Here is a 26387-nt window from a genome sequence, read left to right as displayed (position 1 = left end):
CGTTGGGATGTCCTGAGGTTGTGAAAGGGGCCACAAAAATGCAAGTTTTTCCTTTTTGATTTTACTCTGCCTGTCGCAGGTGTGACTGAGCCTGGGACAATCTGTTCTTAATGGTTTTATACCACAGCAAAGTGTCTATCACCAACTGAGCCCACCCAGACCTATTTTAATGCTCATGTAGGTATATCCGCTTATTTTAATGACAAGTGTAAAAAAGGAGACAATGTACCAAAAATGGTTTTGCCTCTTGTTAACTGAACTGCTTCCATTTTACACTCACCGGCTCAGACTTTGCCACTCTGCTGAGGAATACTATTCCTCTATTGGGCTCACTCCACTCACACTCAATTCTACGCTACTATGTGTCATATATCAGACCCAATAAGCCCTGCTCCCCTCCAATTGTTACCAGTGCTCTGCGTTATGTATCCCTCCCATCTTCCTTCTTCAGATGTGGTAGCGAAAAGGGACAATAGACTTTGTGACAAAATCATGTTGTCAGTACACTCTGATTTGCCCCAACTCAATATGGTCAACACCCCCCAAATTTTCCTTCCCCCTCTTGGGTATGAAGAATGAAGCCTGCCCAGCTGCATTTAGCTTATCTGCTGCTGAGACCCTCATTCGCATTCTTGTTACCTCCAGACTCAACTATTCCAAGGTAATCCTGACCGGCCTCCCATCTTCCTCCCTCTGTAAACCTGAGCTCATCCAAACCCCTGTCCCAACTTGCACTAAGTCCCAACTTGCACTAAGTCTCTACTTAGTTCTGTTGAAGGGTCGTGAAGACTCGAAAAGTTAACTGTGCTCTTCTCCGCCGATGCTGCCAGACCTGCTGAGTTTTTCCAGGTATTTTTTATTTTTTGTTTTGCACTAAGTCCTGTTCATTCATCGTCCCCTCTGCTCGCTGACCCACACGGGCAGGTGGTTGAGCAAAGCTTTGATTTAAACATTCTCATCCTTCTTTTCAAATCGCCCCAAGGCCTCTCCCCTCCCTATCTCTGTGATCTCCTCCAGCCCCACAGCTCTCTGAGATCTCTGCGCTCATCTAATCCTGACCTCTTGCAGATCCCGAGTTTTAATTGCTCCACCATTGGCGGCCGTGCCTTCAGCTGCCTGGGCCCTAAGTTCTGGAATTCCCTCTCTCAGCCACTCCATCTCTTTCTCCTCCTTTAAGACGCTCCTTAAAACCTACGTCTTCGACCAGTGTCAGGTTTTATTTGATAACTGCTCCTGTGAAGTGTATTGGGACAGTGTTCTGCATTATCACAGAGATAAAAACAAAAAACTGCGGACGCTGGAAATCCAAAACAAAAACAGAAATACCTGGAAAAACTCAGCAGGTCTGGCAGCATCGGCGGAGAAGAGCAAAGTTGACGAGTCAACTTTGCTCTTCTCCGCCGATGCTGCCAGACCTGCTGAGTTTTTCCAGGTATTTCTGTTTTTGTTCTGCATTATCACAGATGTTATTGTTGACCCATGCTCACCAGCCGAACTGCTGGTGTCCTACACAGTTTGATCACTGGGAAGACAACACTCCAAGGTGGATGGAATTAAACGCCAAGTTTAAAGCAATAATAATTTCTCTTGAACTCTGTCAGTGCTTTCTGCTGGAGTGTGTCAGTGGAAGAATGCCAAGGAACAGTAGAACCAGATTTGTTTGAGTTGCTCTCTCTGATGCATACGTGCATGCACACACTTCACAAACACACGCGCTTCTGTACACACGTTCTCCCACACTCTCGCTCTCTCTCGTACACTCGCGATTGACAAATATTAATCAGGACGCCGGGGAGATCTCCCATGCTCTTCTTCGAAATAGTGGCCGTGGGATCTACTATGTCCACCTCAGAGAGCAGACGGTTTGGCATCTTATCTGAAAAATGGCACTTCTGACAGCGCAGCACTCCCTCAGTCCTGCACTGGGAGGGTCAGCCAAGATGATGCGCTCAAATCTCTAGAGTGGGGCTTGAAGCTACAACCTTCTGACACATAAGTGAGACCCCTGCCCATAGATCCACTTTAACCAGTTGCGCGTGGGCACCAGGATAGGGCACAGGTGGACAGGAATACATCCCCACACAACAAAACACTGCAGAGTTCCAGAGTGTGAGGTTCCACTTGCGACGTCTGGCTCCGAGTGTGCATCAGCACCTTCAGAAAGGAAGGAACAAAAACTCTGAGCTAAGACGAAAAATCCTTAATGAGTGGCCCTTTCCCGAAATTAATCAACGAGGAGCATTTGTTTAACAATGTCCAAGAATCAATGCCACAAACAGCAAAGCTTTTCGAGGAAGGCCCAAATTGTCGTGTATTTTCCTTTGCAGATTATTTTCTGTGCAGGCACAAATTCAGTTCAGGGACTTTGCCTTTAAGACAGATTTCTCTTTAATCCTGCCAGCTAACCTCCTTCATGCAATGATTAATGTGCTCTTGCTTGACTGCACTGAATCAAATTGCCCAGGGCTTCCTGGAGACTCCGATCGAGGGCTAAAGCGGTTTGGTCACTATGTTCCTTTCACAAGGGGGTTTTTTTAATCTGGCCTCTTCGTCACCGTGTAAAGAGACACTTCTGACCCCTTTAAGGGAAGTGAGTGCTCAGTATTTGGCAGGAAATGTGGGACTCTATCCACAGGAAGTGAGTGAGTGTGTGTGTGGGGAGCAGGATTTTGCAGCTCTGAATTCACACACTGGCTTCTGTGAAGAATGTGGAAGCGCTGAGAGTACAGAGGCACGGTGAGGTACTGGTGGGGGGGTGGCACAGAGCAGAGTGGTCAGTGCGAACTCATTAAGTGACGCCAGACTCCTGCTGAGTCCTTTCCAATTCAGTGGGTTTGACTTGGCAATCCTGTGGCTGGCACTAGCGCACAGTTAGCGGTAGAGACAAGGCCATAATCCACACTGGGTAGATTTATGTCCAGTTTCAGGCAGTAAACAGTTCAGCTGAGCAAGTTTCTGTCGTGAATGATGTTTAGAAGGTGCTGGGAGAGAGGACAAACTTTCTGGAGTGGTTTGCTAAGGGGGGCCTTAGAGGTAACTGATACATATTGTGAAACAGACCCAGCTTAGGCCTGTAATGTAACAGCTGCAGGTACCTTGTGTGCGTATATCAAACTGACTGCCTTTCGCCACGTTCAGTGTCACTCTCATACCCAACATTTCTGGGCAGTTTCAGGGAGTTTGGGCTATGTGCTCCGCCCTCCATTTCTTTTAAGTCTTGGGGCAAACTTATCGGAGGCTGGTCCGAGGCGGCAGGCTGTATGGGAACAGCGTTCCGGAGGCAGTTGCCCCTGGCAGACAAGCCCAACGCTGGGTGTGCTTGGGCCATGTGACTGTTTTGGGTGGGGTAGGGAAGGATGGAGATTAGGGTTGGATGGTGGGAGTTAGTGTTGGGTGTTAGGGTAGGGTAGAACTCGGGGCCATAAATATGAGACAGTCACTAATCAATCCAGTGGGGGATTCAGGAGAAACCTTTTTACCCAGAGAGTGGGGAGAATGTGGAACTCGCTCCCACAGGGAGTGGTCGAGGTGAATAGGATGGATACGTTTAAGGGGGAAGCTGGATCAACACACGAGGGAGAAAGGAATAGAAGGATAGGGTGAGAGGAAGGGGGGGGCGGGAGGAGGCTCATGTGGAGCATAAACACCAGCACGGACAGGATGGGCTGAATGGCCTGTTTCTGTGCTAGAATATTCTTTATAATTCACAGGATCACCGCTATCTCACCCGGCTGTCCATCTCTCAGACATGAAGCAGCCGACATTCCAGTGCTTTAATCTTCTTTATGGAATCTGTCCGTGTGTGAGATTCAGCAGTCAGGTGGTGGTGGGAGGGTGGAGTTTGTGCTGGCTGTATAATCCCAGGCCGGCGTGGTGTTTTGCTGATCACAGCAATCTGACAGGGTCAAGCAGTTAATCTCCCAGTTGAGATTTCCTTCGTGTGAAGGAGCTTTGAGGTTTAGTTAGTTCTTACCTTCGGCTCAGTTCCTTTTTGGGGAGTGGGGGGCGCGAGATGGGGTGAGATCAGTTTTGGCCGATGGAATAGAAAATCCAAGCATTGATTTGTGGGCCTGATTTCATTCTGAAGAAGAGTCATACTGGACTCGAAACGTTAACTCTTATTTCTCTCTCCGCAGAGTCTGCCAACCTGCTGAGTTTTCCTGGCACTCACTGCTTTGGTTTCTAGTTTCCACTCCCGTTTTCTCGAAAGGTTCGGTTAACTGTTGAGTTGAGACCTGAGTTTTAATTCCCCAGCTCAGTAAGAACAGGGTGTGTGTGTTGGGGGGGGGTGGAGTTTAAAATTTCAGCAGCCACTCAGTGTCGTCTTCTGGATTTGGCGCTATTTTAACGTGTGCTTTGGTCAGTTGTTGAAACCCTCAATCCCAGATTGATAAATGCCTCATCAATCTGTAAACTCCTGAGTCTGTTGATGTCACTCGGACCCCTGACATTATTTATACTCTTATCATGTATCTACCACCCAATATTCATCCCACCAAGATCACCAGGTGCTAAGGAGCTGGCATCTTCCACCAAGTCTGACCAGGAAAGGTTGACCCTCTATCTACCTGGAGCCGCTCTGGTCCACTGAGCAGGCAGGGACCCTTCCCCAAGGGCCCAAGAACTCCCTCCACACTCATCCCTCTCCCTCAGCATTCCCGACAGGTTCCAGTGGGAGTCGGGCCTGGACCACGTCAAGGAGGCCTGGGAGTGGGAATAAATCGGGATTATCAGACCAGTTCAGCAGTCCCTATTTCCCATTCAGTAAACAGTCAGAGATGCCTCTGTGCATGAGAAACAGACTAGAAGTTGTTGACATTGACAGCAGGACATTTGTCAGCAATAACTTGCATTTATATAGCACCTTTTAAAAGTAAAATGTCCCAGGGTGCTGCATAGGAGTGTTATCAATCAAAATTATCCATCGAGCCATAGAATTAGGACAGGTTTAGAAAAGGCCAAAGTGATGGAAGAGGTCATCGACAGTGCTATCAAGCAGCGCTTACTCAGCAATAACCTGCTCACTGACACTTAGTTGGGGTTCTGCCAGGACCACTCAGTTCCTGACCTCATTACAGCCTTGGTCCAAACATGGACAAATCAGCTGAACTGAGGTGAGGTGAGAGTGACTGCCCTTGACATCAAGGCCGCATTTGTCCGAGTGTGGCATCAAGGAGCCCTAGCAAAACTGGAGTCAATGGAAATCGGGGCAAACTCTCTGCTGGTTTGAGTCATACCTGGCACAAAAGAAGATGGTTGTGGTTGTTGGAGGTCAGTCATCTCAGCTCCAGGACATCAGTGCAGGAGTTCCTCAGGGTAGTGTCCTCGGCCCAACCATCTTCAGCTGCTTCATCAATGACCTTCCTTCCATCATAAGGTCAGAAGTGGGGATGTTCGCTGATGATTGCACAATGTTCAGCACCATTCATGACTCCTCAGATACTGAAGCAGCCCATGTCCAAATGCAGCAAGACCTGGACAATATCCAGGCTTGGGCTGACATGTGGCAAGTAACATTCGTGCCACACAAGTGCCAGGCAATGACCATCTCCAACAAGAGAGAATCTAACCATCTGCCCTTGACATTCAATGGCATTAACATCACTGAATCCCCCACTATCAACATCCTGGGGCTACCATTGATCAGAAACTGAACTGGACTAGCCATATAAATACTGTGGCTACAAGAGCAGGTCAGAGGCTAGGAATGCTGCAGCAAATATCTCACCTCCTGACTCCCCAAAGTCTGTCCACCATCTACAAGGCACAAGTCAGGAGTGTGATCTCCACCTGCCTGGATGAGTGCAGGTCCAACAAATCTCAAGAAGCTCGACACCATCCAGGACAAAGCAGCCCACTTGACTGGCACCCCATCCAACACCTTAAACATTCAGTCCCTCCACCACCGACGCATAGTTGCAGCAGTGTGTACCATCTATAAGATGCACTGCAGCAACTCACCAAGGCTTCTTCGACAGCACCTTCCAAACCCACCACCTCTACCATCTAGAAGGACAAGGGCAGCAGATAGATGGGAACACCCCCTACTGCAAGTTCCCCTTCAAGCCACTCACCATCCTGACTTGGAAATATATCGGCCGTTCCTTCACTGTCGCTGGGTCAAAATCCTGGAACTCCCTCCCTAACAGCACTGTGGGTGTACCTACACCACATGGACTGCAGCGGTTCAAGAAGGCAGCTCACCACCACCTTCTCAAGGGCAATTAGGGATGGGCAATAAATGCTGGCCCAGCCAGTGACGTCCACATCCCGTGAAAAAATAAAGAGAAAGGAACCAAAAGCTTTGTCAAAGAGATAGGTTTTAAGGAACATCTTAGAGGAAAGAGAGAGAGAGAAAGGGATGGAGCAGCTTAGGGAGGGAATTCCAGAATTCAGGACCCAGGCAGCTGAAGGCATTGCCGCCAATGGTGGAGAGATTAAAACTGGGGGTAGGTAAGGGGCCAGAATTGGAGGAGCTGAGAGATCTCAGAGGGTTGCGGGGCTGGAGGAGATAGGGAGGGGCGAGGCCATGGAGGGGTTTGAAAACAAGGATGGGACTCTTGGTATTGAGGTGTTTCTGGACCAAGAGCCAATGTAGGTCAGCGGGCACAGGGGTGATGTATGAAAGAGACCATATGAGTTTGGATGATTGAACTTCTTATCTCCAGGAAATAATATCATTTTTGTACATGATTTGCGTATAAATATGTATATGCTTCTGTAGCTCTACAGCCAGCGGTACACCATTTTTAAAATCTAAAATGAACTTTGCTTTGACCCTCCCCTATTTCCTGCCTGGTATCCCAATAAAGACATCCTTTGATGTCGTCTTTGATTAAGAGCTTTGATATGCTGATTGATGAATCCCGAGATCAGCAGCTGCATTTGTTTAATGTTGAAAGCCTCAGCTATATTGAGTTAAGTCCAGAGCCACTGCTGTTGCTTTTAAGAGAAAAGTAATTTGCGTTGTTATGGGCAACTTGCCTCTTTGGAAACCTGGAAGATGCAGTTTGCACAAGACCCCATGTATCAGGAGGCAGTGCTGTTAGTATAGCTTTATACCACTGATACAGTGATGCTGGCTCTAAGCCCATTGATCGAAGCACCTTACATCACAGAAGGAGGCCATTTGGCCCATTATGCTTGTGCTGGCTCTTTGAAAGAGCTTTCCCTGCTGATCCCCGAGACCCCTGAATATTTTGGCCTATCTAATTCCCTGGCCATCTTGGACAGATTGCCATTGCTGGGTCAAAATCCTGGGCAGAGTTGGTTACTGTACAGTAATCCCTTTAGGCATAGATTCATGAGGGAAGTCTCGTGGCACAGTGGGTTAGCATCCCTGCCTCTGAACCAGAAACTCTGGGTTCGAGTCCTACCCCAGGGCTTTATGGAAGGTGCGTTCATAACGTGGCCAAACAGGTTGGGTATCAACCTGCAAATCCTTCCAATACACACCCATGGTAGGCGGTAAGAGTGGGAGAGATTCCTGATCAGCTGTGTGATGGAAAGAAGATTGGAGCCTCTACCATCACTATCCATAGCTCCAGACTACAACGTGCATGTTCCCATAGCAACTCGGAGTCCCAGAATGATCTGTAACACACATACTACAGGTCCTGCCCAAGTGATATTTCAATATGGACATTGCAGCCACCAGGAGCATTTCAGCTAACCTCAGCCTTGACTGTATGCAAACATGTTCCCATCAGAACCCCGAAACCTTGCTGTACTCTTCCTTGCTAACCTGAGAATGCTGAGGCCAGTCTTATTACTATTACAGCTGAATTCCAACCGGGGACCACTGCTAAACCTTTGGGGGTGTGATGCCCCTTTTAAATGACAGACCTCACTAACCATGTGAGCAGGAACAAGGTGGCCTCTTTAATATTTATCTCAGCTGCTCCCTCCCTGAGCCCAGCTGGCATTAACTAACTCATCACAGTCCCACAGTGTTTAACAATCTGCTTCCCTCTACACAGTACAAACTTCGCTGGCTTGATTGTTTTGTAGTTTTACTAAAACTCTGTAAATTCCTGATTCTGTTTTCATATTCTGCAGGAGTTTTAAAGAGAGTCCAGCGCTATTACCAATGCACAGCAAGTCACAATGGTGAGTGCACAGAATTTCACAACATGTGTCTAACTAATTTCTCTGCAGCTTTGGTTGAATGGATGAATGCTTAAAGTACCTTTTTCTCTTGTGTGAATTCATCTTTTATGCTTGTTTTCAATTTCCTCCACAGCCTTGCCCCCTCCAACTTTCCAATCCCTTCTCTTAGATGATGAGTGTTGGTGGGCAATTTGACCTTGGGGTGCATCGCAGTCTATTCTAAGTCCATGCACTTTTCAGCAGAGGTCACCAGTTGGAGATTGGGACTGGGATCTCCGGCTGACTGTTCCCCTCCTTAACTAACCCAGCAATAGCATAGTTAATGGCCAGGGTACCAAGTTAACAGTCAGGGTACCAGTGCTCCAAGCAGGTTTTGAGGCCCACCCCACTTGACCAACCACAGCTGTGGTCACAGGCCCCCCCCATTCAAAGGCGTCTCAGGCAAAAGGAGTGGGGTGAAAAGGGGATCCTGACGGTCACTCTTGATCTCAGTAAATCCCCAACATTGAGTAAAGTCCTCAAAGAACTGGCAGGGCCTTGGCTTAACACCCAATCAGAAAGAACGTCCCTCCGACGGCGCGGCGCTCCCTCGACGCCGACCCTCCGACGGCGCGGCGCTCCCTCGACGCCGACCCTGCGACGGCGCGGCGCTCCCTCGACACCGACCCTCCGACGGCACGGCGCTCCCTCGACACCGACCCTCCGACAGCGCGGCGCTCCCTCGACGCCGACCCTGCGACAGCGCGGCGCTCCCTCGACGCCGACCCTGCGACGGCGCGGCGCTCCCTCGACACCGACCCTCCGACGGCACGGCGCTCCCTCGACACCGACCCTCCGACAGCGCGGCGCTCCCTCGACGCCGACCCTCCGACGGTGCGGCGCTCCCTCGACGCCGACCCTCCGACGGTGCGGCGCTCCCTCGACGCCGACCCTCCGGCGGCACGGCGCTCCCTCAACGCCGACCCTCCGGCGGCACGGCGCTCCCTCGACACCGACCCTCCAACGGTGCGGCGCTCCCTCGACACCGACCCTCCGACGGTGCGGCGCTCCCTCGACGCCGACCCTCCGGCGGCACGGCGCTCCCTCAACGCCGACCCTCCGGCGGCACGGCGCTCCCTCGACACCGACCCTCCGACGGTGCGGCGCTCCCTCGACGCCGACCCTCCGACGGTGCGGCGCTCCCTCGACGCCGACCCTCCGGCGGCACGGCGCTCCCTCAACGCCGACCCTCCGACGGTGCGGCGCTCCCTCGACACCGATAATTATTGCTATTTCTTAATGAAAATATTTTTTAAAGTTGCTTGAGGGTGCCTCAAGATGGAGGTGCCCTCTCTCTGCCTCACCCGAACTGCAGGCGGCAGCTCCTTTATGCTGAATGTCCGCCAATTAGCCCTCCAGTTTCGAGAGCCCATCCACCATCCTTAACTGGACAGCAAGTACACCTTCGCGATACTAATTGGCTAATTCAGTAAATTTTTACATTGGCTCCCAGTATGGCATTGCCCTGAAATTTAAATTATCATCCTTTTGTTTAAACGGCCTTCCACTTCTCTATTTCTGTGAACACCTCCAGTTCTCGAACCCTTTGAGATCGCTGTTGGGCACGCTCTATTTTAATGCTTCGATTTTTAAAAATCTTCATCCTCCAAATCAAATCCCTCCTATGGTTTCCCTCCCTATCTGTTTAATTTCTTCCAGTCCTACAGCCCTTTGAGATCTTTGCACTCATCTAATTCTGGCCTCTTGCACACCTCCAATTTTAATCACTCCACCATCGGTGACTGTGCCCTCAGCTGTCAAAGCCCTAAGCTCTGGAATTCCCTCCCTAAACCTGTCCACCTCTCTCTCCTACTCTCAAGAGCCTCCTGAAACCTACCCTAATGTCATCTTCCTTGGCTCAGTGTCAGCTTTTTGTCTGATAACCCTGCTGTGAAGTGGCTTGGGATGCATTACCACAGTAAAGGTGCAATATATAAATGCAAGTTGTTGCTGTCACTTTTTACAGAGCTGGGAGATATTGGGCCCAGTTAAACCTCGAGGAGCTGCGAATAAGGTAACCCTTTTCTCATTTCAGTCAATGACAGTGGATCCCAATTTGAAGACACGAGAGGAGAAAGATGCAGAGTTGGACAGGAGGATTGAAGCCCTCCGGAAGAAGAACGAGGCACTGATGAAGAGACACAAGGTGAGGTGCAGCCTGCTTACTAGTGAGTATAACCTTGTAGTGAGTGTCGGCAATTTTGAACTTGCAGTTCATCAGAGCTGAGCTGGGCCCCGCCTCCCGCTAATCCCGTTGGGCTGGGCCCTCCTTCCCCGGCCAATCCCTAGTCACCAAAGCAGAGATGGACCTTTCCCTCCCCTGTTCGCTACCAATAGAGGCCGTTGGATAAAAAGCCATGGAAACCCTATCAAATCATCCTTCCCCGGAGCCCAATTCGACTGTTACCATTTGCAACAATCCCCAGGATGAGGAGGAGCGACTGCTGACCTGGATTCGCATCCATTGTTCCCTCAAAACACACTGCACAGATATACAAGAATGTCCTTACTCCTGGCGAGTTGAGAAAGTGTTCCACTTGGCGGCAGTTTTCTCCCTCGTCTTATTTTCCAGATAGTTGGTCGAACGGAATGAGCTTTATGATTTTTCTTTTGGTTTTAAAACAGGAGATCGAAGCAGATCGGAAGAAGGCAGAAGAGGACGGCATCTCTGTGACCAACCGGAAACCCAAACATGAAACCGAGCACGATCGTAAATGGGCTGAAAAGGAGATTCTAACGGTCACTGTTGACCTTAGTAAATCCCCAACGGTGAGTAAGGTCCTCGGAGCACTGGCGGGGCCTTGGGCTTAAATGTCCGATCTGAAAGAAGGTCCCTTCGACAGTGCGGCACCCCCTCGGCCCTGACCCTCCCCGACAGCGCGGTGTTCCTTTAGTACTGCACTGGGAGGATCAGCCTGGAATTTGGGTTCCAATCTCCTCAGCAGTGGCAGAGTTGGGAAAGATTTAAAGATACACGGTGGATCTCCCCTGCTCTAAACCCGATCACGCACTGAATAAAAATCATTCACTAGGCAATAGTGTTGAAGTGTTGTCTTCCTGTACGCGGTCTAAAATCCCTTACCCTTATCGCCGACAGGAGAAGCGAATGTTGAATGACAAAAAGACAGTGAACTCCCCCCGCGGCAACCTGGAATCGCCCGGAAAGCGGCCGTGGACGTCGGGCCCCCATTCCCCAGGCCTCACGCAGGCTGCAGACAGGGGCAGCCATCTCCGTTCCCCCAGCAGCAGGCCAGACAGGATGATGCGGGCGGATCACCAGGAAAGGAGCCCCCGAGGCTTCAGTGGGCACGAGAGCCCGGGTGGGGAGGACCCCAACCGAGGGGGTCGCGCCAGAAGAGGCCGAGGCGGCGGTGGAGGTGGAGGTGGTGGCGGAGGTGGTGGAGGTGGAGGTGGTGATAGTGGAGCCTGTGGAACTGGCAGTGCTTCACCACAGGACAGAAGAGTAAAGGTTAGTAAGACTGGGAAGTGGCTTAACTGAGAAGGGGGCACAAATGGACAACTTAAGAGTTGCACAGAAGCAGGCCATTTGGCCCATTTGGTCCATGCTGGTGCTTAAGCTCCGCACGACCCTCCTTCCATCCCTCTTCATCTCACCCTATCTACGTATCCTTTCTCTCTCATGTGTTTTATCCAGCTTCCCCTCAAATGTATCCATACTATTAATCTTCAGCCACTCCCTGTGGTAGCGAGCTCCACATGCTCACCACTCTCTGGGTAAAAAGCTTCTTCTGAATTCCCTATTGGATTTATTAGTCACTATCTTATATTTATGGCCCCCTAGTTTGGGGCTCCCTCCACGAAGCCACCCGAGGAGAGTTAATGTGAGTGGCTGTTTTGTAAATGCTATAAAGGGGTGTTTTAAGTTGAAGTGGCTTGGTAGGTAAATGAATCCCCAGTGTCGGGGGGACAAGTGTATAGAAAAGAAAACCCCCCCCATCTCTTGGAGGTGTTACAATTCCCTTCTCTGCCCCCGGATGTTGGAAAAGAGAGAGGAACTTGTTCTCCGGCTGTCTAATTGTTACCCAGAGATTGCCGCTGGGAAGCGGGTGGACAAGTGTGCGGGCCTGGGAGGCGGACAGGACCCAGCTGCAATGTGATGCCCTCTGATGGGCTTCCCGTAGCTTATTTTCCTGCGCTCTCACTAAGAGTGGTCATATGGGGGTGTACTTAAGCTGTTAATGTTTGTGGGAGTAGCTTCAAAAGTGGAGAAAATTAATGAGAGGGGACAGCAGGAATGAAATGGGTCAAACATCTCATAGAAACATAGAAAATAGAAGCAGGAGTCGGTCATTCGGCCCTTCGATCCTGCTCCACCATTCAATATGATCATGGCTGATCCTCTGTCTCAACATCACACACCCACTCTCTCCCCATACTCCTTGATGCCTTTAGACTCTAGAAATCCATCCATTTCCTCCTTAAATATATTCAGTGACTTGGTCTCCACAGCGTTTTGTGGTAGAGAATTCCACAGGTTCACCACCCTCTGAATGAAGAAGTTTCTCCTCATCTTAGTCCTAAATGTTCTACCCTGTATCCTGAGATTGTGACCCTTTGTTCTAGACCCGCCCCAGCCAGAGGAAACATCATCCCTGCATCCAGTCTGTCCAGCCCTGTCAGAATTTTATACATTTAAATGAGATCCCCTTTCATTCTTCTAAACTCCAGTGAATACAGACCTAGTTGGCCCAATATCTCTTCATACAATAATCCAGCCATCCCAGGAATCAGTCTGGTGAACCTTTGCTGCACTTCCTCTATAGCATGTATATCCTTTCTTGGGTAAGGAGACCAAAACTGCACACACTACTCCGGGTGTGGTCTCACCAAGGCCCTGTACAGCTGCAGTAAGACATCCTTGCTCCGGCAATGAAGACCAACATACCATTTGCCGCCCTACCACTTGAATGCTTGCTTTCAGTGACTGGTGTACAAGGACACCCAGGTCTCTTTGTACATCAACATTTCCCAATCTATCACCATTTAAATAATACTCTGCCATTCTGTTTTTCCTACCAAAGTGGATAACTTCTCACTTATACACATTATACTGCATCTGCCATGTATTTGCCCATTCACTCAACTTGTCTAAATCGCCTTGAAGCCTCTTTACATCCTCACATTCCCACCTAGCTTTGTGTCATCAGCAAACTTGGAAATATTACATTTGGGTCCCTCATCTAAATCATTGATATATACTGTGAATAACTGGGGCCCAAGCACTGATCCCTGCAGTACCCAACCAGTCACCATCTGCCACTCTGAAAAAGACCCATTTATTCCTACTACAAAAATTAAAGCACATGGGATTGGGGGTAATATATTGGCATGGATTGAGAATTGGTTCGCAGACAGGAAACAGAGAGTAGGAATAAATGGCTCTTTTTCAGAGTGGCAAGTGGTGACTAGTTGGGTACTGCAGGGATCAGTGCTTGGGCCCCAGCTATTCACAGTATATATCAATGATTTGTGGGACCTTATCAAAAGCTTTCTGAAAATCCAAATACACCACATCCACTGGTTCTCCCATATCTATTCTGCAGTTAAGTCCTCAAAAAAAACTCTATTAGGTTTGTCAAACATGATTTCCCTTTCATAAACCCATGTTGACTTTGTCTAATCCCGTTGATATTTTCTAAGTGTCCTGTTATCACATCCTTTATAATAGACTCTAGCATTTTCTCTACCACTGATGTTAGGTTAACCGGTCTGTAATTCCCTGGTGTTTTTTCACTCCTTTTTTAAATAAGGGGGTTACATTTGCCACCCTCCAATCTGCTGGGACTGTTCCAGAATCTACAGAATTTTGGAAGATGACAACCAACACATCCACTATTTCCATGGCCACCTCCTTTAGTACCCTGGGATGTAGATTATTGGGTTTCAGTCCCATTAATTTCTCCAGCACTCTTTTTTTTAGTAATACTAATTTCCTTCAATTCCTCCTTCTCACTAGACCCTTGGTTCCCTAGCATTTCTGGGAAGTTTTTTGAAGACAGAACTAAAGTAGTTTAATTGCTCTGCCATTTCCTTGTTCTTTATTATAAATTCCCCTGTTTCAGACTGTAAGGGACCTACATTTGTCTTCATTAATCTTTTTCTTCTTACATACTTAGAGAAGCTTTTACAGTCCTCTCAAGTTCTTTGCAAGTTTACTCTTGTACTCCCCTCTTGGTCCTGAATTCTAAACTGCTCCCAATCCTCAGACTTGCTACTTTTTCGAGCAACTTTATATGACTCCTCTTTGTTTTCATGAAGCATCGTATTAGATCCAATGCTGCTTTGTTGAAGTAAAACTGAGATCACTGAGGTTCTGAACACACCCAATCTCCCAACTTCCTTAATCATGAGTAAGGAACAATAGCAATTTGAGGTCTCTAATGTAGGAAAATCCCTCATCGACCTGTGTCTTGACCTTATCAATTTAGTCATTTGCTTGAAGCACAGTTCCACAACCAGAAGGCTGCAAGGTGCAGTTTGTCGGCTCAGCTGCTGTATGTAAATATATTTAAACCCTTGGGGCAGAATTTTATGTCTCGTGGGCGGGCGCGTGCCCCACCCAATCAGGTGTAAAATTGCACGCGATGATGTCAGGTGAGCGTCCTGACACACTTGTGCGTGCCGCCGATCGAAATATCGCGCATGTGCCGGAGCTGCACCTACCATTAATTAAGAGGCCACTTAAGGCCCTTAACAGTCCAACTGATGGCGATTTTTTTTCCCCCCCTTGCCTGTGCGATTTCGTGCTCGTCACACGGGCGAAATGGGCAGGCAGCCAGCTGACATTTTCAAAAACCTCATCCACGGGTGGGATTAGAGGGGTCAGCAGCAGCATTGCCAGTATGAGTAGTGAGGAGTTTTGGAGATTGGTTGCTTATTGGTACTTGGTAGTCTCAACCCTGTCCTGAGCTTCATTCTTAGCATTTCCAGGCTTCACTTCAGGACTCATTGCTGTCTGCCAGGCCCTTGGAGGATTCAGACCATGTGGATCCTCCCAGGTAACAGACAGCCTTTCGTTACCCTGGGAATGGGGATTGTGGTCTCTGCTGGAGGCACCTCCTCTGAGGAGGGAGAGAGGGGCAGAAGGGAGAGGAGGTCAGGTGTCCCAATGCAGCTTCCAGGGGAGGGACCTGTGGGAGGAGAGGCGCAGGCACAAGGGGTGCAGGGCTAGCAGGTAGTCCAAGGCAGAAGGGACCACAGAAGACGCCAGTATCCTGCTGCCAGGGTTTACAGGTGACAAAGCAGCTACCTGGTTTTTTTTTAATTCATTCACGGGATGTGGGCTTCGCTGGCTGGGCCAGCATTCATTGCCCATCCCTAGTTGTCCTTGAGAAGGTGGTGGTGAGCTGCCTTCTTGAGCCGCTGCAGTCCACGTGGTGTAGGTACACCCACAGTGTTGTTAGGAAGGGAGTTTCAGGATTTTGACCCAGCAACAGAGAAGGTACGGCGATATATTTCCAAGTCAGGATGGTGAGTGACTTGGAGATGAACTTCCAGGTGGTGTGCTCCCATGTATCTGCTGCCCTTGTCCTTCTAGATGGTAGTGGTCATGGGTTTGGAAGGTGCTGTCTAAGGAGCCTTGGTGAGTTGCTGCAGTGCAACTTGTTGATGGTACGCACTGCTGCTACTGTGCGTCGGTGGTGGAGGGAGTGAATGTTTGTGGATGGGGTGCCAATCAAGCGGGCTGCTTTGTCCTGGAAAGTGGCAAGCTTCTTGAGTGTTGTGGGAGCTGCATTTATCCAGGCAAGTGGGGAGTATTCCATCACACTCCTGACTTGTGCCTTGTAGATGGTGGACAGGTTTTGGAGAGTCAGGAGGTGAATTACTCATCGCAGGATTCCCAGCCTCTGACCTGGTCTTGTAGCCACAGTATTTATATAGCTAGTCCAGTTCAGTTTCTGGTTAATGGTGACCCCCAGAATGTTGAGTGGGGATTCAGTGATGGTATTGTCACTGAACATCAAGGGGCAACGGTTAGATTCTCTCTTGTTGGAGATGGTCATTGCCTGGCACTTGTGTGGCATGAATGTTACTTGCCACATGTCAGCCCAAGCCTGGATATTGCCCAGGGTCTTGCTGCATTTGGACATGGACTGCTTCAGTATCTGAGGAGTCGTGAATGGTGCTGAACATTGTGCAATCATCAATGAATATCCCCACTTCTGACCTTATGATGCAAGGAAGGTCATTGATGAAGCAACTGAAGATGGTTGGGCCGAGGACACTACCCTGAGGAACTCCTGCAGTGATGTCCTGGAACTGAGATGACTGACCTCCAACAACCAGAACCATCTTCCTTTGTGTTAGGTATGACTCCAACCAGCAGAGAGTTTTCCCCCTGATTCCCATTGACTCCAGTTTTGCTAGGGCTCCTTGATGCCACACTCTGCCAAAAGCTGTCTTGATGTCAAGGGCAGTCACTCTCGCCTCACCACAGGAGTTCAGCTCTTTTGTCCATGTTTGAACCAAGGCTATAATGAGGTCAGGAGCTGAGTGGCCCTGGCGGAACCCAAACTGGGCATCGGTGAGCAAATTGTTGCTAAGCAAGTGCCACTTGATATAACTGTTGATTACTTTACTGATGATTGAGAGTGGACTGATGGGGCGGTAATTGTCTGGGTTGGATTTGTCCTGCATTTTGTGTACAGGACATAACTGGGCAATTTTCCATATAGCCGGGTAGATGCCAGTTTTGTAGCTGTAATGGAACAGCTTGGCTAGGGACCCGGCAAGTTCTGGAGCACAAGTCTTCAGTACTATTGCCAGGAATATTGCCAGGGCCCATAGTCTTTGCAGTATTCAGTATCTTCAGCCGTTTCTTGATATCATGTGGAGTGAATCAAATGGGCTGAAGACTGGCATCTGTGATGCTGGGGACCTCCGAAGGAGGCCGAGATGGACCATCCACTCGGCACTTCTGGCTGAAGATTGTAGCAAATGCTTCAACCTTAGCTTTTGCACCAAAGCACTGGGCTCCCCCATCATTGAGGATGGGGATATTTGTGGAGCCTCCTCCTCCAGCGAGTTGTTTATTGTCCACCACCATTGATGACTGGATGTGGCAGGAATGCAGAGCTTAGATCTGATCCGTTGGTTATGGGACCGCTTAGCTCTGTCTATCACTCGCTGCTTATGCTGTTTGACACGCAAGTAGTCCTGCGTTATAGCTTCACCACGTTTGCACCTCATTTTTCGGTATGCCTGGTGCTGCTCCTGGCATGCCCTCCTGCACTCTTCATTGAACCAGGGATGATCCCCTGGCTTGATGGTAATGGTAGAGTGGGGGATATGCCAGGCCATGAGGTTACAGATTGTGTTCAAGTAAAATTCTGCTGCTGCTGATGGCCCACAGGGCCGTGTAGATGCCCAGTCTTGAGTTGCTAGATCTGTTCAAAATCTAGCACAGTGATAGTGCCACACAGCACGATGGAGGGTGTCCTCAATGTGAAGGCGGGACTTCGTCTCCACACTGACAGTATCGGTAGGAGTGACCACTGCACAGTCATGGACAGATGCATCTGTGGCAGGCGGGTTGGTGAGGATGAAGTCAAGTATGTTTTTCCCCTCTTGTTGGTTCCCTCACCACCTGCTGCAGACCCAGTCTAGCAGCTATGTCCTCTAGGACTCGGGCTAGCTCAGTCAGTAGTGGTGCTACCGAGCCACTCTGGGTTGAGGACTTCAGTGTCCATCACCAAGAGTACATTCTGTGCCCTTGCCATCCTCAGTGCTCCCTCCAAGTAGTATAGCTGAGGTGGGGGGCAGTATGTGGTAATCAGCAGGAGGTTTCCTTCCCCACATTTGGCCTGACGCCATGAGATTTCATGGGGTCCGGAGTCAATGTTGAGGACTCCCAGGGGAACTCCCTCCCAACTGTACATCACTCTGCTGCCGCTCTGCTGGGTCTGTCCTGCCGGTGGGACAGGACATATCCAGGGATGGTGATGGTGGTGTCTGGGACATTATCTGTAAGGTATGATTCCATGAGGATGACTATGTCAGTCTGTTGCTTGACTAGTCTGTGAGACAGCTTCCCAATTTCTGCACTAGCCCCCAGATGTTATTAAGGAGGGCTGTTTGCCATTGTCTTTTCCGGTGCCTGGGTCAATGCTGGGTGGTCTGTCCAGTTTCATTCCTTTTTTTGTGACTTTGTAGCAGTTTGATACAACTGAGTGGCCTTGCTAGACCATGTCAGAGGGTATTTAAGAGTCAACCACATTGCTAAAGAACGTTAGCGAACCAGATGGGTTTTTACAACAATCTGTATGGTCATCATTAGGCTTTTAATTCCAGATTTTTATCAAATTCAAATTCCACCATCTGCCATGGTGGGATTCGAACCCAGGTCCCCAGAGCATTACCCTGGGTCTCTGGATTACTAGTCCAGTTACGACACCACTATACCATCGCCTCTGAAGGAGGCTCCGCCTCTCAAGGGAGACCATGACCTCCATTTGCCAGATGATTGGGCCTGAGATCAGCTCTGACTGTGTGGGTGGACACCCCATACCAGTGGCTCTGAAGGTCACAGTGACCCTCAATTTGTATGCCATCGGCTCTTTCCAGGGGTCAGAGGGGGATCTGTGTGGAGCCTCCCAATCAGCTGTCCACAGTTGCGTCAAACTGGTGACAGAAGCTCTGTTCAGGCGGATACTGACCTTTATTCTTTACCGTACGGATGAGGCCAGCCAGGCTGAGCGAGCCAGAGGCTTCGCAGCAATTGCTGGGATCCCCCGAGTCCCGGGTGCAATAGACTGTACACATGTGGCCATCAAGGCGCCAGCGGGTCAGCCGGGTGCCTTCGTCAACAGGAAGGGCTTCCACTCCATGAACGTGCAGATAGTGTGTGATCACAGGATGCTGATTCTGCAAGTCTGTGCAAGGTACCCAGGCCGCTCCCATGATGCTTATATCCTGAGACAGGTGCCGAGGCTCTTCAGTGATCCAGCCCAACTGGATGGATGGCTGCTGGGTGACGAGGGCTATCTGTTGAAGAGGTGGCTCATGATGCCTCTCCACTACCCAGGAACAGATGCAGAGAAGCGTTATAATACAAGTCTTGCCTCCACAAAGGCGGTGGTAGAGAGGACCATAAGTCTTCTCAAGATGCACTTCCAATGCCTGGACTATTCAAGGGGAGCATTACAATGCCCGCAGAGCGGGTGTTACTGATAGTGGTTGCATGCTGCACTCTCCACAATCTGGCACTGGCAAGGGGGGACCCATTGGAGGAAGGGGATCTTGACACAGCTGCACAGGCCACAGATGATGGGTCCGAAGATGAGCACGGTGAGAATGCTAAGGGGATGGAGGCAGACTTCGTTAACCTGCAGGGAGGCAGGGACACCAGGGACGCCTTGATCCAACGCTCCTTCAGCCAGGCTGCCAAAGATCAGTGTTTTAACTTCTAATTCCATCTCAGCTTCTCCCCCCTCTGAACTACTTTTCAGGTTCCCATCCCCCTGCCAATTTAGTTTAAATCTGCCCCAACTGCATTGGCAAACCTCCCCGCGAGGATGTTGGTCCCGTTCCTGTTCACATGTAACCTGTCCAACTTTTACAGGTCCCACCTGCTCCAGAAACAGCCCCAATGCCCCAGGAATCTAAAGCCCTCCCTCCTGCACCATCTCTCCAGCCACGCATTCATCTGCTCTATCCTTCTGTTCCTATACTCATTGCTGTGTGGCACTGGGAGTAATCCGGAGATCACTACCTTTTGAAGTCCTGCTTTTCAATTTCCGACCTAACTCCCTGAAGTCTGCTTGCAGGACCTCATTTCTCTTTCTTCCAACATGGACCATGACCTCTGGCTGTTCACACTCCATCCTCAGAATGCCCTGCAGCCGTTCTGTAACATCCTTGACCCTGGCACCTGGGAGCAACATACCATCCTGGAGTCACATCTACGGCCGCAGAAACGCTTGTTTACTCCCCTCACTAATGAATCCCCAACCACTATAGCCCTTCCACACTTCTTCCTCTCCCCCTGAGCAGCTAGACCACCCACAATGCCATGGCCTGGGCTCTGGTTGGCCTCCACAGAGGAACCATCACTCTCACCGTTTTCCAAGGCTGAAAAACGGTTTGCGAGCGAGATGCAGTCAGGGGATTCCCTCGCTACCTGCCTGGTCCCCTTCTTCTGTCTGGTGGTCACCCATCCCCTCTCTGCTTGCACCTCCTTCAGCTGCAGGGTGACCATGTCCTGAAATGTTCTATCCACGAACCCCTCAGCCTCGTGAATGCACCATTGTGCACCCAGCTGCTGCTCAAGCTCCAAAGCCCGGAGCTCGAGTTTCTCCAGTCGGAAGCACCTCCTGCACACATGGTCATCCGGACCACCAGGAGCGTCTAGGATTTACCACATAGCGCAGGATGTGCAAATCACAGGACTGAGCTCCCCAGAAAATCTTAACCAGTCAGAATATGGACCCTTGCTTTTATTTTACCCTTACTCCTACTTGAGTGTCGATGTCTTAATTAACCCCTCTCTCCCAAAGCCTCGCTGTTTTTCAAGTCCACGGTGCTTGGGCACACCTTAACACTTCTGCACACTGACCCACGTCAACATTCTGAGAGATCGGATATATAATTATTTGGACAGCCAAGGGCTGATTAAGGATAGTCAGCATGGCTTTGTGTGTGGTAGGTCGTGTTTAACGAACCTTGTAGAGTATTTTGAGGAGGTTACCAAGAAAGTAGATGAAGGAAAGGCTGTGGATGTTGTCTACATGGACTTTAGTAAGGCCTTTGACAAGTTCCCACATGGGAGGTTAGTTCAGAAGGTTCAGACACTTGGTATCCATGGAGAAGTTGTAAACTGGATTTGAAATTGGCTATGTGGGAGAAGACAGAGAGTGGTAGTGGATGATTGCTTCTCAGACTGGAGGTCTGTGACTAGTGGTGTGCCTCAGGGATCTGTGCTGGGACCATTGTTGTTTGTTGTCTATAATCAATGATTTGGATGATAATGTGGTGAATTGGATCAGCAAGTTTGCTAATGACACTAAGATTGGAGGCGTTGTGGACAGCGAGGAAGGCTTTCAAAGCTTGCAGAGAGATCTGGACCAACTGGAAAAATGGGCCAGAAAATGGCAGATGGAATTTAATGCGGAAAAGTGTGAGGTGTTACATTTTGGAAGGTCACACCAAGGTAGGACATACACAGTAAATGGTAGGGCACTGAGGAGTGCTGAGGAACAAAGGGATCTGGGAGTTCAGATACATAATTCCCTGAAAGTGGCATCACAGGTAGACAAGGTTGTAAAGAAAGCTTTTGGCATACTGGCCTTCATAAATCAAAGTATTGAGTATAGGAGTTGGGATGTTATGGTGAGGTTGTATAAGACATTGGTGAGGCCAACTTTGGAGTATTGTGTGCAGTTCTGGTCGCCTAACTACAGGAAGGATATCAGTAAGATTGAGAGAGTGCAAAGAAGATTTACTAGGATGTTGCCGGCTCTTAAGGAGTTGAGTTACTGGGAAAGATTAAACAGGTTAGGACTTTATTCCTTGGAGCGTAGAAGAATGAGGGGAGATATGATAGAAGTTTACAAAATTATGAGGGGTATAGACAGAGTAAATGCGAGTAGGCTCTTTCCACTTAGATTAGGAGAAATAAACACGAGAGGACATGGCTTTAGGGTGAAAGGGGAAAGGTTTAAGGGGAATATTAGGGGGAACTTCTTCACTCAGAGAGTGGTGAGAGTGTGGAACGAGCTACCATCTGACGTGGTAAATGCGGGCTCACTCTTAGGTTTTAAGAATAAATTAGATACATGGATGGGAGAGGTCTGGAGGGTTATGGACTAGGTGCAGGTCAATGGGACTAGCGGAATAATATTTCGGCACAGACTAGAAGGGCCGAATGGCCTGTTTTCTGTGCTATAGTGTTCTATGGTTCTAACATGGCTCACCCTTCCTGAGCGCAGCAGGTCATTGAAGCGCTTCTGACACTGGACCCAGCCGCACCACATCATGGCTGCTGACCATTGCTGTCACCTCCTCCCATGCCCTCTGGGTGAGGTGCGGTGGCCTCCTCCTTCCATCCCTGAAGACAAGGGTGCCCGTGCTGGCAGCCGCCTCCTCCAGGAGGACGGTGAGGCACTCATCGGAAAATCCGGAGGGGGGGGGGCCAGTGCCCACTGGACCTGCCCTCCCGCCTGCCGTGTGCAGCCGCACTCGATTCCTTTACAAACATACCAGAGCTGCCCTCCAGGGGCTGCCTGGGGCACTTTTAAACCAGCATCTGGGTCACCGTTGGACCCTCCCGGCCCTTCCCAGCCAGTGCGGAGCCGCGTTTCACGCTGGGCGGGTCTCCATTGGCCCACCCAGCGTGAAATCGCAGTCGGGGCCCAATCGCGGGCGGTGGACTGTTTCCTGGCCACTCCCACGCCCGCCCAACGATCTCAAAACCCTGCCCTTAAAGTTATTTTCTTCAGTTATGGGTTACACTGACCCCTAAAACTAATCCAGTTAAATTTGCAAACACCCCTTGCCACACAAAATAATTTCTTTCCACTTCTCATAAATATCTTGTGAATCAAAGCATCCTGCAGCACAGAATGAGGCCATTCGGCCCATTGTGCCCATGCTGTGCCTTTGAAAGAGCTATCCAATTAGTCCCACTCCCTCTGCTCTTTTCCCTGTAGCCTGGCAAATGGTTTTCTTTTCGGTATTTCTAACAGTTCCCTTTTGAAAGTTATTACAGGATCTGCAACCACCACCCTTTCAGGCTGTGCGTTCCACATCATTATAACTCACTGGTTTCTTTTGCCACTTACCTTTTAAATATGTGCCCTGGTTACTGAGGGCACAGGCGTCCGATTGTGCTTAATCACTCCCTCTGCCACCTTAACGACATCCATCACCGATTGGGCAAGTTCCAGGAAAAAGGTTCTGGGTTCTGCCATGTGCCTGCTGCGCTCTAGATGTTCCCTTGTGTAGTAGTAGATCTTCCCAGTTTCTGCTTTGGAATTTGTTGCGGAAATTTGACCAAAACTGGCACCAGACCTGTCTAAACATCACCGGTTGAAAAGAAAGCTAAGAATTCACTGGTGATTAATTTGCTGCTTTTTGCAGTGAACTGGGAGTTCCCAAAGGCTTGGGGCACTGGGCTGAAAGCAGCTTCCAGCTAATGGAGTGAATATGTGACTTTATTGATTGGACCATGGGGAGAGCTCAGTGACATAACCATTGGATCCTGATTCCAGTCAGAATGCTACCAACTGAGCCCAGCTGGCACATCAGGTGCTAACCAGTCAATGGGCCTCCCTAGGCCAAATGACCAATCAGCACTCTGGGTTTTGGCAGCTTGCCCTGGTGTGTTGGGGATCCAGAACCAATTCCAGTCCTACCTTTACCCAACGCTAACACAGTCATTGCACAGTGACACTAGATGGGACCTGTGTTTGATATTTCTGACTCTCGGGGACCTCTACGGTGGTCTCTGGTATTGGGTGGGTGGCAAATCAGCCCGGGTTCCAGCTCCTGATGGCTGTTTGCCTGAATAGGGACAGTGAGGTCAATTGTAGCCCCCCACAACAGAATTTGGCAGAGGCCGAGGCTGGAATTTTCCACCCCCCATCAGGGGCGCAGTTTCTGGCAGGTGGGGGCAGAGAATACGTGGAAAAAAATCGGTTTCCTGACAGCAGGAACTTGCGCTCCCAAACATCATGGTGGATCGACATTCCTGCCAAAGGCCCCCAGGAAGGCGTTTAGCTTCTTATTATTAAGGAGATTGAAATGAGCACCCACGATCCCCTACCCCCAGGTCTATCATATTGACTCACGCCAGTGGGAGTTCACACCCGTCCGAAACACGACCAAACCAACGTGGTATGCGCATGTGGAGGACTCGCCGGAATAGCTGGTTGTACCACTCGGTGGAAGGTGTGGGGTGGGGGGGGAGGCAGCGCAGGGGTAGAGCATGGGGAAGGGAGAAGAGGGCAGAGAGGGGGTGGGGATGCCAGAGTTGGGGGATTGTGGATTGGGGGGGGCGGGGGTGGAAGTAAGCATGCAGGGGTTGGGTTGAGGGGGTGAGGAAGGGGCTGTGAAAGTGGGGTCAGTAAGGGGCGGGTCCAGAGGGACGGGTCAGTGGAGGAATCTGGGGGGCAAACAGAGGGTACTGGTGGTAAGAGGGAACCATAACAGTTAAAGGGGGCAGTGGGATGTGGGAGGGTGAGGGTCCAGTGGGTGAAGGGCGGTTTGGTTTGTTGGAGGGGACACAGGTGAACGCAGATCCTAGGGGTCGACGGGATAAGGGTGGGCATGGATACTATGACTGGGGTGGGCTTGTTGGGGAGTGAAGGCATGTGAATGGTGACGGTGATGGGCTACAGGACTGTGGAGGTGATTGGGTGGAGGGGGGGATGAAAAGTAACTCTGGGGTCGGGGTCAATGACGATGGGGGGGTGGTGAGGTGGATGTGGGTTACAGGTGGAGGGTGGAATGTATCTGAAACTGTCTCAAAACCAAAGTGCGCCATGCGGATGTTGAGGCATTGTCCACTCCCTCGGTGTCTACCTCCAGAAATGCAGGTTGGAAAGAGAGTCATCAAGTGGGCGGAGCTGACGGTCAGCTCAACTGGCCAAGCGAAGGGGAACCCTAATATGCTGCCCTGAGGAGGGGGAGGTGTTTCTATAGACTAGACATAGGAGGGAAAGGGGACAGCCTGCATGAGAGGCCTTTCACACATGGCTCGCAAGGGCCTTGCAAAGATTGATGCCCCCAAGCACAGGCATGATTTGGGGGGTACACAACCAGCCTGGTCCAGCCCCTTGAAAGGGGTGAGGGGGAAGTGCACAGGCATCAACACGAACAGAAGCAATTAAAACCCAGCAGACCTCCATAAGGCACAATTAAACATATATTTACAACTGTGCAACAACTATTTACAATGCTTGTACACCCATACTACCAGAGTGAACTTAGAACTTCTTAATTTTCCTTACCCTACCAGTGCATCTAGGTGCTTTCCTGACATCCAGTGGTGTAAGCACCCTGCATCTCATCTCCAATGACCTTGGCAGTCATCCTCTGGAGGCCTGAGGCCTAGAGGGTCCCAGCCTTCTTTGGGTCTCCTTCTGTGGGGCAGATGCACCCTCAAAGGTCCCAGAGGCTGGAGCGGATCGGCTCAGAGACAGAGGGGACTTGGAACGCATGGACACCCCTGGAGAGTCCTGAGTGGAGGCCCCTGGGGTGTCCGCCTCGCACTCTTCCTCCGCTAGGGTGTCCGAGGGGCCCATCCCTGTCTCCTTGAGGGAAAGGGGCACCTGGAGGGAGATTGAGGTGCCTGTCCCCCTCCTGTAGGAAAAGCTCGCCCATGGTTACAGGTCTGAGCGCATCTCCAGCAGAAACTAGGCAGTCTGCTGGACCAGGTTCTCCATGGTGTCTGCCATCCCTCCCATGGAGGCCTCGATGTACACAAATGTCAATGCCACTACATGAGAGAGCAGGCGGATGGGCTCCTTCACCTCACATGCCATTCTGCTGAGGGTCTCTTGACACCTCTGCCTGATGTTCCTCTGCCTCTTGCTGCATCTCCAGCGCCTTGCCCACAACCGCTCCCAGACTCGTCATCAGACTCGGACTTAGCAGAGGCCCCTTTCTCCAGCAGTCCTCCAAGTGCCAGGGACCTTGCCTGAACCTTGCCTTCTCCCTCTCGCACCTGCTGTGCGCTGTCGTCTCCTGTGAGAAGACAGAAGATGGTTTGTTGAGCACCTTCTGACGCAGGTACCACTCACATGCTGCCAACCTCCGCCACCGACCAATTGGCAGCTGTACATGCCGAATGAAACTCGCACTGCTGCTGGTCCCCAGGGGTACTTTGGCAGCACCCTCCAGAGCTGATGGAAGGACAAGGACAACAGAGGCATGGCAGCAGCATCTGGTTACATGGCAGCATTTGGCTACACCTCTGTGCCAACCACTCACCCTCCAAAATTTGTGCCTAGGTCAACAGCCCACAGTTGCCCATCTACCAGCAGACCACATGAACTGCAATGGGGCTATGAGGCAGCACCTTGTGAAGGGCTTTTATGCGTGGGCGGCACAGAGGGTGGCTTTGCCATTGAGGCCCATGTCCCAGTTCCCATTCAGTGACGGGGGTATGGGGGCTAGAGGGTTTGCTTACCCTGGCGGCGCAGATTAGGTCATTCATTTCTTTCCTGCACTGCAGGGCGGTCCTCCTCCTGAATGCAATTGGCATTGACCACCCTGGTGAT

At 50.3% G+C, this 26387-nt stretch overlaps 1 protein-coding gene across 5 annotated transcripts in view; it reads left to right on the top strand.

Annotated features, from left to right (window-relative positions):
• Positions 1-2607: 2607 nt before the first annotated feature.
• ccdc9 (coiled-coil domain containing 9) overlaps positions 2608-26387 on the top strand; it is a 50615-nt gene continuing 26835 nt past the window's right edge. For 2 of the 5 annotated variants that reach the window (XM_078533456.1, XM_078533453.1), the window contains exons 1-5: positions 2608-2736; positions 8059-8109; positions 10184-10294; positions 10774-10917; positions 11246-11617. In XM_078533456.1, coding sequence (XP_078389582.1) covers positions 8107-8109; positions 10184-10294; positions 10774-10917; positions 11246-11617 — 630 coding nt within the window. In that variant the 5' untranslated portion in view covers positions 2608-2736; positions 8059-8106. Of the gene's footprint in view, positions 2742-4500; positions 4596-8058; positions 8110-10183; positions 10295-10773; positions 10918-11245; positions 11618-26387 lie in introns of all 5 variants that reach the window. The other 3 variants (XM_078533455.1, XM_078533454.1, XM_078533457.1) reach the window with 3 other exon arrangements.

Source organism: Cetorhinus maximus, chromosome 32, assembly GCF_964194155.1.
Source record: "Cetorhinus maximus chromosome 32, sCetMax3.hap1.1, whole genome shotgun sequence".
Classification (NCBI taxonomy): domain Eukaryota; kingdom Metazoa; phylum Chordata; class Chondrichthyes; order Lamniformes; family Cetorhinidae; genus Cetorhinus; species Cetorhinus maximus.
Note: the sequence above shows the minus strand (reverse complement) of the source record. Positions and strands in the feature narration are given on the sequence as shown.